At 44.7% G+C, this 18,216-nt stretch overlaps 1 protein-coding gene across 1 annotated transcript; it reads right to left on the minus strand.

The window, feature by feature from the left end:
* Nucleotides 1-385: 385 nt before the first annotated feature.
* SLC26A3 (solute carrier family 26 member 3) lies at nt 386-16,355 on the minus strand. The gene is made up of 19 exons (XM_054842977.1): nt 16,225-16,355; nt 15,284-15,423; nt 15,061-15,171; nt 14,813-14,970; nt 13,973-14,137; nt 13,120-13,272; nt 12,263-12,345; nt 10,802-10,949; nt 10,558-10,671; nt 10,368-10,445; nt 9,821-9,916; nt 8,714-8,820; nt 8,379-8,448; nt 8,203-8,295; nt 4,592-4,687; nt 3,716-3,949; nt 1,938-1,992; nt 1,284-1,429; nt 386-490 (listed from the first exon to the last, which is right to left on the minus strand). The coding sequence occupies exons 1-19, from the start codon at nt 16,353-16,355 to the stop codon at nt 386-388; spliced, it is 2,283 nt and encodes a 760-aa protein (XP_054698952.1).
* Nucleotides 16,356-18,216: the final 1,861 nt, after the last annotated feature.

Below are 18,216 nucleotides of genomic sequence, written 5' to 3' on the forward strand. Positions count from 1 at the left end.
TTCTTGTCCTTGTCCCCAAGCTCCCCTTCTGCCTGTGACGTTTCGGTAAATGGGACTAATGCTGATGTCTCTGCCATGCAGACATGCTACCAGTAAGTAAGTTTGGCAGGGGGGAACGGTGGTGGGCAGGCGAGGAGGAGACCAGAGGAGAGCCTGGTGAGGTGGCCTTCGCCCGCCTTCCCTCTGCAGACTCTCAGTGTGCAAGGCAAGGCTGGTGAGCTGAGCCCTGTGCCTCTTACTCCTCTAATGTTTTGCCTTAAGTCAAATCTCAATAATGAGCTCTCTGGACACTTTCTACCCTGGGCTGACCCAAGAGCTCAGGAATGAAGATGCTTTTGTTATCTGACCTCACAGTTCCCGTGAGCAGCTTTTGGGACTGTGTTTCCTATGGTTGGAGTGCTGCTACTGGAGACAGGCGTCTTACCGTGCCCTCCCGGCTGCGCAGTCCATTGCTGAAGGTGATGATATAGTCCTTGCTGCTACCCTTCTCCTGCAGTGAGCACAAGAAGTTGTGGGTTAGGAAATGGTTTGTTTCTTTTTTTCCTTTTTCACATTGAAGAAGGTATTGCTTTTAAATCTCTGCAACATGCTTGGGAAGTTGACCTAGAAGGAAGGAAGCTCTCACTTGTCAGCCTGTTATGCCCCCCAGCAGTCTCCAGGTCAGTGCAGAAGAGCTGGGCCAGTTAAGCTAAGTGGGATTAAACAGTTTCCAGGTGAGTATCATTCTGGGTTTGGTACTTCTAAACAGATCTAACATATGCAGGGTCCTTTCTCGCTCATGATTTAAGAACATTCCCAGAAAGGCCAACACTAAATTTGGCTGTAGTAGTAGATCTGCACTACTTTAGCACTCCTTTTGAAGGTAGACAGGCCTGGGAAGCCTACATGCAAGTAGTATCAAGTCTGCTTTGCAAGAGCCACTGCAGCATAAGCAGCAATCACACGCTGGATGGGTGACGACAGAGGACTGTCGATGGGTGGGCCAGGATTTCGCCCCACACCGTGCTTTTCCCAAGGAGGTGGCTTCAAGTGAAGTCCACAGCCAGGCCAGTCTCCAGTGGGAGTTGTTCACTCCTTTCACTAGCAGTTTTGCAGGAACCTGTTCCAGGGGCCACTCTTACTCTCCAAATTTATTGGAGACCAGCTGAGATTTAATCATTAATCATTAATTTTTTAATATAGAGATGGTGTAGGACACGTGGCTAGCTATGCAGGGCACTACTGGATGCCTGTGAGTAATGTGAAGGCACTAAATTAGTGCAAGATGAATACTGTAGTGTTACCTCAGCGAGCTTTGATTTGGGGGAGCAGGCTATGTCCTTCTTCAGCAAAATGTGTAAAACTGCATCATGAACTGTGAGGAAAAACATGGATGGCTTGATCTCCTCGTCAAAAAATGCACATCTCTCCAGTTTGTCCAGGAAGCCCTCTGTAGGGGAACAAAATCAAAGCACAGAGTGACCTGCGGGCCTTGAAAATGAAGAAACAGCGTATCCTGAGCATGCCCACTGGGCGAACACAGGAATTGCTGGTATACTGCACTGTTTTATTTATTAGAGCAGATGGGTTCCTCTTTACTGATGTGGAGAGGGTGGGATGTAAGTGCCCATCAGCACTGCCCCACTCAATGCCAGGCAGGAGGGAATTTGAGCCCCGTTTCTTGTTCAATGCCTAACCCAGGCTGCCCGATAGCGGGTCTCACAGCCCAGAGCTGTACAGGACAGCGGCAGCCATAGGCAAAATGAGCCGTCGTGCGTGGTCCCAGCCTGCTGGGGACAGCACGGGAGGGATGACGCCTCTGCTCAGCTAGATCTGTTCACTATCCAAGACTGGAAGGTAAAACTGGGGTGATCCTCAGCAGCCGTGCTCAGTGGTGGATGGGGAAGTCAGTGGGACGAGGCATCCATGGTGATGCTGATGGAAACGGAAGTACTCACCATGTGCCCCTGCAATGTAAACATCAATGTTGATCCGGACAAATTCTTTCAAAGTCTGTTAAACCAGAAAGAGGCACTAATTAGCTACTGCTATTTTTGCAGATAACAGCTGTTATGGTGATTAGCCACAGCAAATATACAAACCACTTTAAGATATTTAGGATCTCTGATGGTAAGCAGCTCTAAACTCAAACTCTACTGCACCTAGAGGCTGGATGGTCTGTTCACATGGCTGCAGATAGGGAGGACCGATCCTTTAGAAAAGGGGCAGTATTATATACATTTAGCCTACAGTGAAAAAGATTCTGTCATAAATTATATGGCTTTATTGTACCTACTTGACACATGATGAAACTAAGACTCCAAAAGCTTCTGGGGAGATTTTTATAACTGGGAATTTGAACAAAACTACAGTTCTCACTGACACGACAGGTGTTTAGTTCCTATGGAAATAGATTTACACACCCTATGTGGCTCTAGATAGTTAACTTTAGCTACTACTGTTTGAAAATGTTCTTACTGCTTTGTTCAAGGTCATCCTGGGAAGCAAGAACAGGAGCAGAAATGAAACTCCAATGCTCCAACTCCCAGCCTGCCATTTAAAGCCATATTTCACATATACATTTCTGTAAAGCATCCCAAAACCTTACCAGGTGAAGAAAGGGTGCCAGAGCTAACACTCTAATTCCACAAAAATTAGGTTGATTATTTAATCAATTTCCTAAACATTTTCTATGGAAAATGTACATTTTAAAATGTACATTTAAACTGAAAGAGGGTAGATTTAGATTAGATATAAGAAAGAAATTCTTCCCTGTGAGGGTGGTGAGGCACTGGAACAGGTTGCCCAGAGAAGCTGTGGATGCCCCCTCCCTGGAAGTGTTCAAGACCAGGTTGGATGGGGCTTTGGGCAACCTGGTCTAGTGAGGGTGTCCCTGCCCATGGCAGGGAGGTTGGAACTAGATGATCTTTGAGGTCCCTTCCAACCCAAATCATTCCATGATTCTATGATTAAAATTCACATAAACTCAAAGATTGTCACTGACTTTCCAGTCCATGTAGGAATACCTTTAAGAAGCAAGGTAGAAACACAGAATAAAATCACATATATCTCTCATCTAAATCTACCCTCTTTCAGTTTAAACCCATTGCCTTACAGTCCTTGGTAAAAAGTCTGTCTCCATTTTTCTTATAAGCCCCCTTTAAGTAAGGAAAGGCCATAATAAGGTCTTCCCACAGCCTTCTCTTCTCCAGGCTAAACAACCCCAACTCTCTCAAGCCTTTTGTCAGAGGAGAGGTGCTTCAGCCCTCTGATCATTTTTTTGGCCCTCCTCTGGACTTGCTCCAACAGCTCCATGTCCTTCTTATGTTGGAGGGCCCCGAGTGGGATGCAGTACTCCAGGTGGGGTCTCATTAGAGTGGAGTAGAGGGGGAGAATCACCTCCCTCAACTTGCTGGTCACGCTTCTTTTGATGCAGCCCAGGGTACTACTGGCTTTCTGGGCTGTGAGCATACATTGCTGCCTCATGTCCAATTTTTCATCCACCAGTATCCCCAAGTCCTTCTCTTCAGGGCTGCTTTCAATCCATTCAATCCCCATTGCCTCAGCCCATGTGCAGGACCTTGCACTTGGCCTTGAACTTCATGAGGTTCACAGTGGCCCACTCCTCAAGTCTGTCAAGGTCTGGATGCCATCCCTTCCCTCATCCCCCAAGTGTAACTACATTCGTATGTTTTTCTTTCATATGATCACTGTCTGTCTTCTAAATTACAATTACCTTTTGGAGGACTCTCATAGCAGAAAAATCGAGGAAGGACACTGCTGAGAAATCTAGAATGATGCTGTGGATGTTGACCTGGGGCACAGTGATGCCGGGGGGAAGGTCAGTGCCCCAGTTGATCAGAATGGACAAGTCTGTCATGTTGGCGGGCTGGTCCAGCTCCTCTATCCTGTTGTTATCTAATTCTTCGTCTGACTCATGTATATGGTTAGCCAGGCAAATCAAGCCTTTCTGTGTTGACAGATAAAAGTGACATAATTAATACTTCTTTTTAAGACCCAGCTAGGGTAGTAGTGCATCTTACTTGCAAGGACGAGAGTGGTGGCAATGCAAAGCTGATGTATGCAAGAGAAGGAGCACGACCCACCTGCACTTTACACTGAAAAAGTTCTGTCTCTCCCTTGTCTGGAGGAGTTTGGAAATGTTGGCTTTCCTCTCATCAATCATTTAATTATTATCATAATCAGTTAATAATGGCTTTTTATTGTTCCCTGAAGTCAATGGCCAGTTATGCTTTGATTCAGTAATTTTGGAACAAGTCAACAAAAAACATGCAGGATTTGGGCTGGGAGAAAACCAGCTTTATCCTACCATTAATGCAGCATGAACATCACATCTGTGGGATCTGATCCTGCCATTTGATGCCAAAGAAAGCTCCAGTGGACACATAGAAGCTCTGCCCACGGTAAAGCTGTAGGTGTCTAACTGAGAGCGCCATTAAAAATCTTGGTTTTGAAATTTGTTTATGTAATGAAGTGGCAACTTGGGGAACAGCATATCTAATTAGGACAGGAGCCTGTGAGGCACTTCTCTGCCATGTCAAGCCAGGGAGCTGGTTGCTTAACCCCTCCTGGGTAGAGTTGCCATACATACGGGTGTCACTTGTAGCTCTCCTTTCTTCAGCATCTTTCTGATCTTCCTCAGAGCTTTATTGCGTTTCCTCAGGACTCTCAGTGGGTTGAAGCCGACCTGCAGAAACAGCACTTTGAATAATTAAAAAACCCACCCCGGTGACACCAGAGGAAGGATACAGCATCTCATGCGGATTTTTTTTTTTTTTTTACAGTCATGATAAGCATAGTTTGAACTTGATGTTGCCTACCACTTTTCATCAATTCAAACAAGGGCCCTTTTTCTTGGTTGGAAAGATGTCTACAGGTATGACTGCAAACCAGGCAGGCCCATCTGTGCTAGCTGTAGGACAGCACTATAGCAGTGACAATGCCGTAGCACAGGCCAATAACTCCAGCAGGCTGGTGCAGTGCTGGCTAGCCCAGAGCTTGTCCTACTCATCTTCATTACGAGATGGCCGTTCAGGTGACTGAGATTAGAGAGCTCAGGTTGTATCTGCTCTGTGCCACCTGACTGCAGTGTGGGTCCTATACAAATTGTTTTATTTTCTTGTTGAAGAAAAACAAAGTTGATCATAATGGCTGCATATATCTCCTGAACCTCTTAGTGGTTTTAGCAAAATTAGGTGCCAGGTAAATTAGGCTAATAAGGGTTACAAAAATACTAAATTCCTGCAAGTCTTCTGCCTCATCTATCTAGTGGGTGTAGGAGAACAGTGTTAGAAATGCCTGTATTTCTCTGCACTCACAGAAAAACCCCTTCAGGTCTTCTGAGGTGAAAGCCAAGTACGTGGAGACCCAAACGTGCTGGATTCCCTGGTTGCTCTGCCAGTTTCAGTCCCTCATGTGAAGAATGAACTTCTCATTACCAATGTTCAGGGTAGGTACTGCTTATCAATTCCCTCCTAAGAGCAGCAGGAAGGGGAGGTTATGGGTGCAAGAGTTTGCCTTAGACTAGAATAGACTATTTCGGTTGGAAGGGACCTGCAGCAATCATCTAGTCCAACTGCCTGACCAACTCAGGGCTGACCAAAAGTTAAAGCTTGTTATTAAGGGCATTGTCCAAATGCCTCTTAAACATTGACGGGCTTGCAGCATCAACCACCTCTCTAGGTGCCTGTTCCAGTGTTTGACCACCCTCTTGGTAAAGAAATGCTTCCTAATGTCCAGTCTGAACCTCCTCTGGTGCAGCTTTGAACCATTCCCACAAGTCCTATTGCTGGATACCAAGGAGAAGAGATCAGCACCTCCTCCCCTTCCCCTCATCAGGATGCTGTAGAGAGTGATGAGGTTGCCCCTCACCCTCCTTTCCTCCAAACTAGACAAGCCCAGAGTCCTTAGCTGCTCCTCATAGGACATTCCTTCCAGCCCTTTCATCAGCTTTGTTGCCCTCCTCTGGAGGCATTCAAGGACTTTCACATCCTTTTTAAACTGTGGGGCCCAGAACTGCACACAGCACTCCAGGTGAGGCTGCACCAATGCTGAATACATACCTCTTTTGATTGGCTGGTTATGCTGTATTTGATGCACCCAGGAAGCGGTTTGCCCTCATGGCTGCCAGGGCACACTGCTGACTCATATTGAGCTGCTGTCGACCAGCACCCCCAGATCCCTTTCTGCAGGGCTGCTCTCCAGTCACTCCTATTCCAATTTATACTTGTGCCAGCGTTACTCTGTCCTAGGTGCAGGATCTGGCATTTGGACTAGTTAAATTTCATCCCATTAATCATTGCCCAGTGCTCCAATCTGTCCAGAACCTGCTGCAAGGCCTCTCATCCCTCAGGAGAGTCAACAGCACCTCCCAGTTTGGTATCATCAGCAAAGTTGTTAATGGTGAATTCAACTCCTGCATCCAGATCATTGATAAACATATTGAACAGAACTGGCCCTAGAACTGAATGAACCCAGAGGAATACCACTGGTGGCCAACTGCCAGCCAGATGTAGCCCCATTCACAACCCTTTGAGCTCTGCCCTTCAGCCAGTTCTTCACCCAGCGCACCGTGTACCTGCTCATCCCACAGCTGGACAACTTTTCCAGAGGGATGCTGTGAGAGACAGTGTCAAAAACTTTACTAAAATCCAGAAAAACTACATCTGCCGCTTTCCCTTCATCTACCAGGCAGGTGACCTTATCATAGAAGGATATCAAATTAGTTAAACAAGACCATCTCTTTGTGAATCCATGTTGACTGTGCCTGATGATTGCATTAATTTTTCAAAGCCTTTCAATAGTACCCAGTATAATCTTCTCCATAATTTTTCCAGGAAGTGAGGTTAGATTAACAGGTCTGTAGTTCCCTGGGTCTTCCCTCATGTCCTTTTTGAAAATTGAAATAACATTGGCTAGCTTCTAGTCAGCAGGGACCTCCCCAGACTCCCAAGAATTTTAGTAGATGACCATGAGGTGTCCTGCCATAACATCTGCTAGCTCCCTGAATATAGGAACCACAACTCTGTAATCTTCCTGCGAAGCCTGACCTTGCTTCCAGAGATCATACAATTTCTTTTTCCTCCTGAGCTCCACGAGGAGTTCCCTGTTCAGCCAAGCTGGTCTTCTGCACCACTTGCTTGACTTATGATACAGTGGAATTGCCTACTCCTGTGCTTCTAAAACGTGGATCTTAAAGACTGACCAGCACTTGTGGACTCCTAAGCTGTCAAAAGCAGATTCCCAGGGTACTCCACTAAATAGCTCCCTGAATAGCTTAAAGTTTGCTCTCCTGAGTCCAGGGTAGCAACTCTGCTGTCCTTTTTTCTTACACTGAAAATTTTAAACTCAACAGTTTCATGATCACTGTAGCCAAGACAGCCACCTACCATCACATCCCCCACAAGTCCTTCTCTATTCACAAACAGCAAGTCTAGGAGGCTACCTTTCCTAGTTGGCTTATGGAGTACCTGTGACAAGATGTTATCTCCTACAAACTTCAAGAATTTCCAAGACTTGCTCATCACAGCAGTATGATATTCCAAGTTGATGTCTGGGCAGTTGAAATCTCCTGTAAGGACAAGGGCTACCAATCCTGACATTTCTCCTAATTGCCTATAGAATAACTCAGTGCTTACATCCTGGCTGGGCGATTGGTAGTAGACACCCACTACAACATCCCCTTTGTTTTGCAAGTTCAGTTTAGTTTGGGGATGGCAAGCCTCTCTGGCAGTGGGGTCCTGGCTCTCCATGCTGGTTACAGAAAGACCGGCTCCCTTTGTCCAGTTTGTCATGGAATAAATTAAGACCTCTTTGATAGTGTACTTTCATTCAGCTTTTCTTCTGACTGTTGAGGTTAAGTTCTTTGGGGTAAGATGAGTAAACTGGCATTTATTTGGTGTAAATAATATAGATGTTAATTAAATAAAATAATGTCCCTTTATATTCTCTATGTTTGCACTACCTTCTAAAGGACTTAAAATATGTATATACATTGTTATGCTATAAGATTCGCACTAGTCAGGCTGTTCTCTTTCTCAGAGATGTGTACATACATGTGGCATTACAGTAGTGGCAACAATATTTGAATAATTAATGAAAAATTAATCTTTGAGCTGTGGTCTGACTTAACATGTAGTAACTACTGGGAAATTAATGTGTCATGCAATTCATATGTTCAGGATGATAGCCCCAGACACTTACAGCAGTAATGAGTTTCTCCCTGAAGTATTCAATATTAGCAAAGAAGATAGGAGATGAGCACCTGAAAATCTTCACTCCCTCTGGCTCATAGATCTGTACAATGAAGGAAAAGTGTCAGTAACGACATCTGCTACAGAAACACAAATGCAGCAGATAATAAATGTGACATTTCTTACATCAGTGTAATCCTTCCTGTTCCTGTAGATGTTACTTCTCCCAACATTAGCCAAAACGGTGCAGCTTGGACTGTGAACAAACACACACACGCAATTATTTGTACCTCATACCAAAACCTGGCGGGAGGGAAGGGTCAGAGTAAGCAATGTCAGCTCCAGTTCTTCAGACTGAAGCGGGACCCACATCCAAGGGTTTACACCTGTAAATGATTTTCCCATACATGGTTGCTGGACAGACCAAGGCATGGGGCTGTTGGCCTTCTCAGTACAGGGCGGAATTAATTTATAACAGGAGGCCCTGAGATATCTTTTCATCGCGTCCAACAAGTACTCACATCTGGGAGCGGATCACCACAGTCAGCAGCTGGAACGCCACGGCGGTTGCTAGCCCAATATCCAGGCCGAGAAAAACAGCAGCTAAGAAAGTCACCACCCATATAACCTGTAACGAGCAGGGGGATGGCAGCGGTTATGAGCGCGCCAAGGACCTGGGTCGTGAGTCCAGGGTGGGAGCAGGCTGTCCACCCACCTTTGGTGAAGGGTTTCATGTTTTCTAGTTATGTTTTTGGTTTTTTTTTTTTTCTTGTAAAATAGGGCCAGGCTCACCAAAGAGTGTTTCTAGGGATGACAATTTCTATAAAATAAAGGCTGAGAATAATAGAGGTGTGGATCTTCTATAGGTGGTTCACTAAATGCTCAATCAAAACACAGCAGAAAGGCAAGTTACAAGTAAATCAGGAGCCTGGTAAAGCTGAGAGTTGTAAATGTGCTTTGGACATCAAAACAGGCAAATGTAGGTGCTGTGAATGTACTTGACTGATAAGCACAAATGACTAAATAATACTGAGTATTTTTAACCATGGATCTCAAAGCATTTTCATGTGGTCAATAACTGTTTGGCAGCTGGGAAAACTGAGGCCTGGAACCATATTGGAACACAAGGAATTGGCTGATGAGAAAGCCAAGAGCCTAAATTTTCTGAGTGTCAGAGGTAAGCAGTCCTGCCCTCCAGCAGTGAACTTTACCATTTGGAGTAAACCCTTCAAGCCATGGTCTTCACTGGTTTTTTGCTGTGTAACCTCCACCTAATGTGCTGCGTGAGCGTGAGAAAGTGTTCCTGAATGTGTAGCCAATGCACTGGGTATTGAGACATTTTCTGTAACTGCCTCTATATTTGACTTTATATAATGAACTGTATTTTAATAGATTTTGATGAAATGGATGAAAGTGAAGTTAGGAGAGAGAATCAACTCAAAATAGGTGGGACAAAATGGAAAACACGAGTGAGAGGTATAAATGTAAAAAAAGGCATGCCACTATTGTACTTTCCATTTACTGAAGTAATGCAGGTATAAACATAAATATAACCTGTAAGCAAATTTGCATAGTAGGTGGGTTTGCCAGAGCACTTAATTCCTGAATGTTTGTGGGACTCAACTTACACAGTCGTACTTGTCCTTTCTCCATAAGACGCCTACTTCCTTGAACTGCATGAGCATTCCTTTCAAGTTGCCAAGAGCCAAAGATGCAAGGACTGACTGTTAAAAAGACCGAAATCCATGTTGAATTTTAAAGCAAGCAAAGAAAATGTTGAACATAAGACTTAGAAGATGATACAAATAGGGCCAAAGTGCAGCTGAAAGGCCAGGCAGCTCCTTGCGTTGTGTCACTGCTGCAAGTAGGGATGCCCTGTGCGTCGCACTGGGACCTCCCTAACCATGGTGCAGCACAGGTGTCTGACTAGAGGCTGCACATCCCACTTATCTGTGGCACCTAAAAGCCGGTGCTCTGATGTTTGGTGTTTGGGCACTTGCGTTCCCTCTGAGGGACCAGATGTAGTGGTCCTCTCTGTCATGATCTGGGAAAAAGCAGCAAGCTTTGCGAAACCCTGTTTGGCTCCCACTGAAGTCTCTGAAGGTTCCCAGTGACTCCTAGAGCAGCCCTGTCTTTGGCCAGCAGGAGGAAATGCGAGGTGAAACCAGTGAATACCTTCTGTAATGGCTCCAGGAGAAACCCAATGGCCAAGATCACAGTCAAGACGATGACAGCTGAGATAATACCAGCAATCTGCATGAGAGAACAATTCCACCATGAATAAGTGCCCAAAGGTCATTATGGTCATCCAGGAAAAAAAGAGAGCTTTCTTGCATTAAACGCCATCATGATCTGTTTTCTATACCTGTGTTTTGCCTCCCGAGCTCTCCTGCACACCTGATCTCGACAGAGAGGTGCTGGAAGCAAATCCTTTGAACGATCCACCAACTATATTACCCAGCCCAAAAGCAATCAGTTCCTGAAGTAAAACAAAAGAGATTGTTCTTAAAAGCTAGTTCATGAAAGTTATTCACAAGGCAAAGCAGTTCTAAAATGAATTATTTCCCATTGACAAATGCACTGTACTGATTTCTGTGTTATTTGCCTACCTGGTTGCCGTCTACTGCGTAGTCATGCTTGATGGAATACACTTTGGCCACGGAGAAGGCTACTGCAAACCCAACAATTGCAATGGAAATACTGTCACCGATACACTTTTGGAGGACACTTACATTAGGTGCAACAGGCGCTTGAAATCTGAAAGACAGAAAAATCTGCTCATTAAGGATATGCCTAAGGAGACAAGGTGTCAAGAAAGCGAGCAAGGCAGTGTCCAGCTTATACTGAGCACTTTGGAGAGATGCGACACAGAATTGTGGATCTGAACCCTGTAAAACTTTGGGGAATCCTTGATCGGAACAGGGATTCTGTTTATCCACACTTTGCTCAGCTTGTGACTCAGCAGGTTCTCATTTCCTTGGCCAGGACCAGCCACAGCTTATTTTGTCTGAGGTGCATGCACAGTTCTGCCTTCTAGTTGCACATGGATGTCAGATCTGGCACGGCGCTGGGGCCCTTGCACAGGCGATTTGCACACGGAAGGATTTGACTTAATTGTGACCAAAAAAAAAAAAAAAATCCCTGCATAATTCATTGAAGCACTTTAGATAGCTAAATAAATACTAGGTCAGGTAATATTGACTAGTCTCTCAGGCTTTCTGCTAGATGCCTTAGCTTTACCATTTCCTGCTCCTTTGATCAGGGGCTTTTGCAGATCCTAGGGACAATTCCTCTCTGGGCTTTTTTTTTTTTTTTTTTTTTTTCCTCCAATGACCTGAAATCTGAAGAATGGAGACTCTTGAGCAGAAATAGCTGTTCTTCTGCAAGCTTCATCCACTAACACCCCTGGGGCTACAAGAGGCAATCCGGAGTGCCTGGGTGAGTAAATGGCTGCAGTCTGCTGTCCTAGTAAATGTCTTCCTCCCTCTTTTTAACTTAATGTGTGCCTATTAATTCTTTACGCCAAAATTCTGGCATAGCTGGATGTACTCTCTATATAGATATATACTCTATATGTGGATATATACTCTCTATAAGGATATACTCGTAGAGGAGCAGACGTTGAGGCCTCCGGAGGATAATCATGCCTGGGGAGATGCTGGTGGCTGGTCGCGGGGGACCAGGCAGGAGAACTGCGCAGTGTCCTGGTGGCTTCCCAGGACTGCTAGTGGTGTGTGTACTTCAAGGGAAATGGAGGGGTTGAGAAGTGAGCAGCTCAGTATAAGGGCCAAACATCAACCTCCTGCTCAACAGCTGTCGTCTTAGAAAATGAAGCATGCAATTATTTCACGTTACAGTGCATTCTTTGTCACACAGGAGATGTGCTCTAGTGAGCAACTTTTACCTATTGAAAGTGTGTCTTCATTTTGTAGAGAGCCAAATGTTTATTTACCTACCAAAAGAAGATGAAGTAGATTATTTTAATCAAAAAGCAGAGCTGAACTAATTTAGCACTGACAAACTTGAGAGAACATTTTGCACTGCTGGTAAATTTTAAGCACATCACTTACCCTTCCTCTAGTTTTCCGACGACAGCTACATTAAATTTTTCTTCAAAGTTAACAAAATAGGAAATCAGTGCTGCTAAGACTGTCTGAAAGATAATAAATCCCACCTCCGTTAGGCACATTCAAGTAACAGTATGAAAAAACTATTAAAACCCATTTCTTTCCCTCTCCCACGCCCTCCAGTGTCATCACCAGCAGCAGAATTATGCCCCAAGTCTGCACATCCCTTTGCTGTTCAGGTGTAATTCCTGAAGCACCTTACAGGTATGGCTTTACGTTCATAAATCACACAGAGAATATATCAGAATATCTCATTAATAACAGAGAACATCCCACTCAATGTTGTTTTCTAACAAAGTGCTGTAATAACTCTGGGGGAAAACAGGCACCACCTGCATCTGTAGCAACATCCTCCAGGACTTGGGAGCTTGCTGCCCGTGTGAGGCTTCCCCTACCCCACTGCTGCTGGGGCCGGGGGGGGGGCCCAAAAGTCTCTGCTGCTGGAGGGCAAAACTGGTTTGTGCTTGGCCACGGGTGGCCAGGACCAGTGGCTGCTTGCAGGTGTGGTGGAGTGGGGCCCCAGCTGTGGGACTGCAGCTGGTTGGTGTCAGAACCAATTTCATCCAGGGGAAAAACTCATAGTTTATAACATCTTTCTTACTACGGATGTATGCAGTTAAGAACAGCTAAGTAGAGGCAAAACATCTCACAGTAGCTCATGAATGTTGTCAATTTTTCCTTATAGGTAAAATGTTAACCCATCATTTAATGCAAAACAGGATAGGAAATAGTTAAAACTCTGCTTCCCATCTCACTATAGTGATGGAGCAATTGCAACATCAAAAAGAAGTGACCATTACCACAAGGAGTTCAATCGGGATGGGAGTTGGTAACTTCGCTTTGTATCGATCGTTCATTTCTTTCACCACAAACACGATAAGCAAGACAATAAGGGATGTGACAAGGTCAGCAATGTTTGTTTTTGTGATCTGGCTGAAAATGCTCTCCAGAGTCTGCAAAACCAGGAAGAAACATGTGGTGGTTTCAAAATAGCAGTGCCCTGGCACAGTAGCAGTAACCCTTCCAGAAGAGCCTGTATCTGAATTGCCCTGAGGATTACGGCAGTTGGGATTTATTCCCTATGGCATGATGTTGATTGCAAGCCCCAATGAATGTGCATGTGCATCATCCAAATGACAAAAGCATCCGTCAAAGACCCTTTCCACTGGCTGTCGACGCTCTCCTCCTGGCGTCCCCCTGAGGGAGGGTCGGAGCAACACGCACCCACGCAATAGGGAACGTGAGCAATGGAATTACTGAGCAGGTGCCTCTCTCCGCTCCTCCCTTCCTGTCCTTCTCCTTCTTCCTTTCTCATTCAACAGCCCTCACAGAGTTATATCCAAATTAAATATATAATATCAGTCCAGTCAAAATGAATAATTAAATGCTTGAGGCAAAGTTGAATGCTTAATTAAAGTATGCCAACACACAATAGACAATATTTTCTAGTTAGCCCAACCGGGTGTAACTTGGTGTTTGGTAATAAATTTAAAGATCGGTCATATACTAATAACACATCTCTTACATTTGTCTCTTGTGTTTCCTTCTGCTTGGCTGTTTTTGTGCTGAGTTCTGTTTTTACTGCCTTGTGATACACAGATATACATCGCAGGTCGCAACTGCATTAGCAAATAATTAACCCTTAGCACTTACATAGATGATGCCAAATGGTTTATTAAATCCAGGGACAGGTAGTTGAAGCATGAATTTCAGCTGAGATACCACAACATGGATAGCCGCAGCAGTTGTGAAACCACTGATTAATGAGTGTGATAGATAAATAACGATGAATCCAAACTGGACAATTCCCAGAAGCAACTGAAATGCAAAATGACTATACATCAGTGGGATTCATTTGTGCTTTTAAGCACTCTCTGCAACAAAGAGAACCATATTTAATGGAAACAGAGATTTTCACTTAATCCCATACATCCAGGGATTAAGGAATATACTGTTACCAGACTTGCAATAAAAGTTGAGACTTAGCAACAGGGAGTGTAAGACTAGTAAGAGTAATTGCTAGAGCAGTTAAAACCTTTTTTCCTTATTTTGTAGCTAAAATAAACCTCCTTAATCTTAGGGGTTTCAGTGCCCATATTTTCACATGGTACCAGTGTTTCATGAAGCACAAACATATTAATATGTTAGGAAGGAAGGAACTGTAGGAATTCTATATTAGGAAGTAAGGAGAAATTGGGTCGTTTTGAAAAGACAAATCCAAATACTGAACTATTATGAGCCAGAGCTTTTATTCCCCTTGGTGTGTCTGCAGCATTCACATTACTCTCACAACTACTTTTTTCCTATCCAGCGGGTTGGTTTTTGCTGTAGGTGGGGTGCATCAGTGAGATAAAGTCAGTTACGTTGGAAGGGGAAGAGAATTGCTTTGGTGACTACACCAGCAGAAACCAAAGAGGAAGGTCAGTCCACCATCCATCTATTCGTATACATGCGTATAGACGCGCGCAGGCGCACACATATATGTTTACCAACCTGAAAAACCCCAGAAAGGAAGGTTACAGATGCAGCCACCATCACCCTCTCTTCATTTATTGCTGACATATTCAGGGAAGTGACATTTCCATCACTCTCATCAGGGACCAGCCTGATGACGGCTGCTCCGACCATCAGGCTCAGGACGGGGAAGGGACCTGAGCAGCACAAGGCGTTCGTTAGAGACCTGAAGGGACAGCATGTACTTCTTCACCAGTGAGGAAGGTGGTTGATGTGCCTGAGCTTACCCACTGAGATATGTCTGGATGTGCCAAAGATAAAATAGACCAGGACAGGGAAAAATGCCGCATAGAGTCCATAACCAGGGGGGACGTTCACCAGCAAAGCAAAGGCGAGACCTGTAAGGACAGAGGCCCGTGGAAGGTGACGTGTGTGTTACAGGCTGAAGCTCACAGTCCCTTTGTGCCTGGCCTAGCAGGCTGTGTCAGACCACACGTTTCATGGTGGTACCTTGCAGGACAGCCACGAGCCCCGTGTTGATGCCGGAGATGATGTCACTCAGGATCCACTCCCTGAAGCGGTATGCTGGCAGCCATGAGACAATGGGAAACAAACCCAAGGCAATCTTTTTGACCCTTTGTGGGGAGCAGCTGTAAAGACACAAGAGGACAGAGGTCTGTTGGTGAACAGCTTGGCTGAGAGACAGCCTGTCTTTGGAGAGGGGGAAGGATTCAGGTTCAGGCTGCCAGAGGTCCAAATCTCACCCAGACACAGCCCTGATCAAACTGCTCTGCCAGCTGTGCTTCAAGGAGGACCCGGTGGCCTCCAGAGGTCCCTTCCAACCAAAATTTTCATACAATCATATAAGCATAGAATGGTTTGGGTTGGAAGGGACCTTTAAAGGTCATCTAGTCCACCCCCCCTGCAATGAGCAGGGACATCTTTCACTAGATCAGGTTGCTGAGAACTCCGTCCAACCTGGCCTTGAACACTTCCAGGAATAGGGCATCTACCACCTCTCTGGGCAATCTGTTCCAGTGCCTCACCACCCTCATCATAAAAAATTTCTTCCTTATATGTAGACTGAATCTGCCCTCTTTTGGTTTAAAACCATGACCCCTTGTCCTATTGCTACGGGTCCTACTAAGAAATCTGTCCCCATCTTTCTTATAAGCCTCCTCTAAGTATTAAAAGGCCGCGATAAGGTCTCCCCAGAGCCTGCGCTGCCAAGTGCCCCCGGAAAGGAGAAGCTGCCTGGGTTACAACTGTAGAGAGAATTTTAAGGGTAATAGCAGATAAAACTCTAACATTGCATTTGGTTAATGAGTTTTTGTTTGCATTGTTGGAATCTGAGATAGAAGTTGTCAGGATGGAGTTCATGCTGTCTAAGAGTGACAGTTTGGGCTGTTTCTCAGATCCATATTTAAAAAAAAATAAAAAAATGTCCTTACCGAAAATATAGTTTCAGGTGATCCCAGAAGGTTTTATGGTATCTGTGCAATTTCTCATGCTCTTCATTGAACAAATTCTCCGAGTACACAGCTCTGGCTACAATATAGTGGTTGCCCACAGGTTCAACCATTTCTCCTGAAATGTCAGGCAAGGGTGGTGACTCGTGTGTGCTTCTCTCTGGCCTTAGTCACTAAAAAACCTGAAATGAAGAACAGGGTTAGCTCCTTATGTACTGTGGGGTGGGTAGCTGTAGCATAGATGAGTGAACTCCAAACTGAGCGTTACCACCTTTGAAGATCAAAAGAGAGATTGTTAAGACACCTGCTTCACTTTGTCAAGGTGATCTCCTGCCCTCCTCCTCTTCCCACTGCAGGGCAGTGTTTCGCTGGAGCATGAAGTATTTCTTTCTAAAGATGCAGCCAAAAAATGGACAACACGGATTTTGAGTTCATTTATCTCTGAGTCAGCTGACTGCAGCCAAAAACTGCCTCTCTTAAGGGAGACTAAGTTGTTAAGGAGCAAACAAGCAGATCCCAAACAGTTCCTCCCTGTGGCCCCACCGGGAGGGCTGGGAGCTTGCTGAAACCCACCGACATATGAGAGGAAAGGCAGAGCCAAGGCAGGGCTCAGCCATCCTCTCTTGGACTCAGAGACAGGGCTGAATCTTTTGGCTTGGGTCTGTGTGACGAGGAGGTTAGACTCAGTAGCAAAAAAACACGGTATTGCTGTTTGTTATTTGTAAGATTTATTTCCACAGGTTGTCTGGACTGCTTCTTCTCTGTTTCATGCTCACAAAGAGTTGTCACAACGTCTGACCTAAATACTATTTTCTGCCTTGTCCCAACACACATTTGCATGTTTACGCTGAATAGAACCTGTCTTAGGTCACTCCAGAAATGACCCCTGCAGCCTGCATTACGCATGAGAAGATTCAAGATTTGTTTCAGTCGATGCCACTGGGTATTTTGCAGCAATTGCCTGATGCCATCACTGTGCTGCCCACTGTGCAGCACTGTGTTTCCCTCTATGCCTCATATTCTTCCCACATTAAACTCACCTAAATAAATGTACTATCTAAAAACATTTCTCTCTGCTGCAGCCACCATTAAATATTTGATACAGTCCTAGACAGGAGTCATGGAACTTGCCTCTAGGTAGCTGCAGTTGAACTAGATGATCATTGTAGGACCCTTCCAACTGAAACTAATCTGCTCTATCCTATTCTATTTTCTTTTGACTCAAAGATGTACTGTAGGAAGCAAAAAGTATTTTGTGACATTGATAATACAGCATTTTTCTTGGTTTGCTCTCCCCCAGCACAAATGCTCCTTGGTACTTTGGTGCTTGCTGGTGGTTTTATGACAGATGCTCAACCAACACTAGTTCCTTGCTCAGGTCTATGGCTTGACTTCCACTGAAGTAGCCTTCAGACTTGTGTGCACTCAATATTTGGAGATATCACAGGACAGATTTTCACAGAATCATAGAATCATAGAATGGTTTGGGTTGGAAGGGACCTCAAAGATTATCTAGTTCCAACACCCCTGCAATGGCCAGGGCCACCCTCCACTAGACCAGGTTGCCTGTCGCACAAGTTGCACAAAGCAGTTCGCATAGTTATGAACAGATGGAAAGCTTTATATCTATGACAATTTTGGCATTAAAATGTGAAGCCCATCCTGAGACTTCGCTAGCTCAGGGCCCTTTATTGACCTATTTCGAGTGATTTCATTTTGGTTTTCTCCTAGTTGATTCTGGGGAAATTCATGGATGTATAGAAGTCGGATGAATTCATGGATGTGTAATGTCAGATGAACCTCTTAGATATGATGTTATTGTTGATATACTGTTTTTCCACATAGGAGTCACGATTTTGGCAATGGGTTAAACATTTTTACTATCTGTTTTAGCATTAAAAAATTAGATCTGTAATATTTTCCAAAAACTGGCAGCTAATTATTCTAACAGACTCAAAATCTAAGCTCATTCAA

The sequence above is a fragment of the Grus americana genome, chromosome 1 (assembly GCF_028858705.1).
Source record: "Grus americana isolate bGruAme1 chromosome 1, bGruAme1.mat, whole genome shotgun sequence".
NCBI lineage: Eukaryota > Metazoa > Chordata > Aves > Gruiformes > Gruidae > Grus > Grus americana.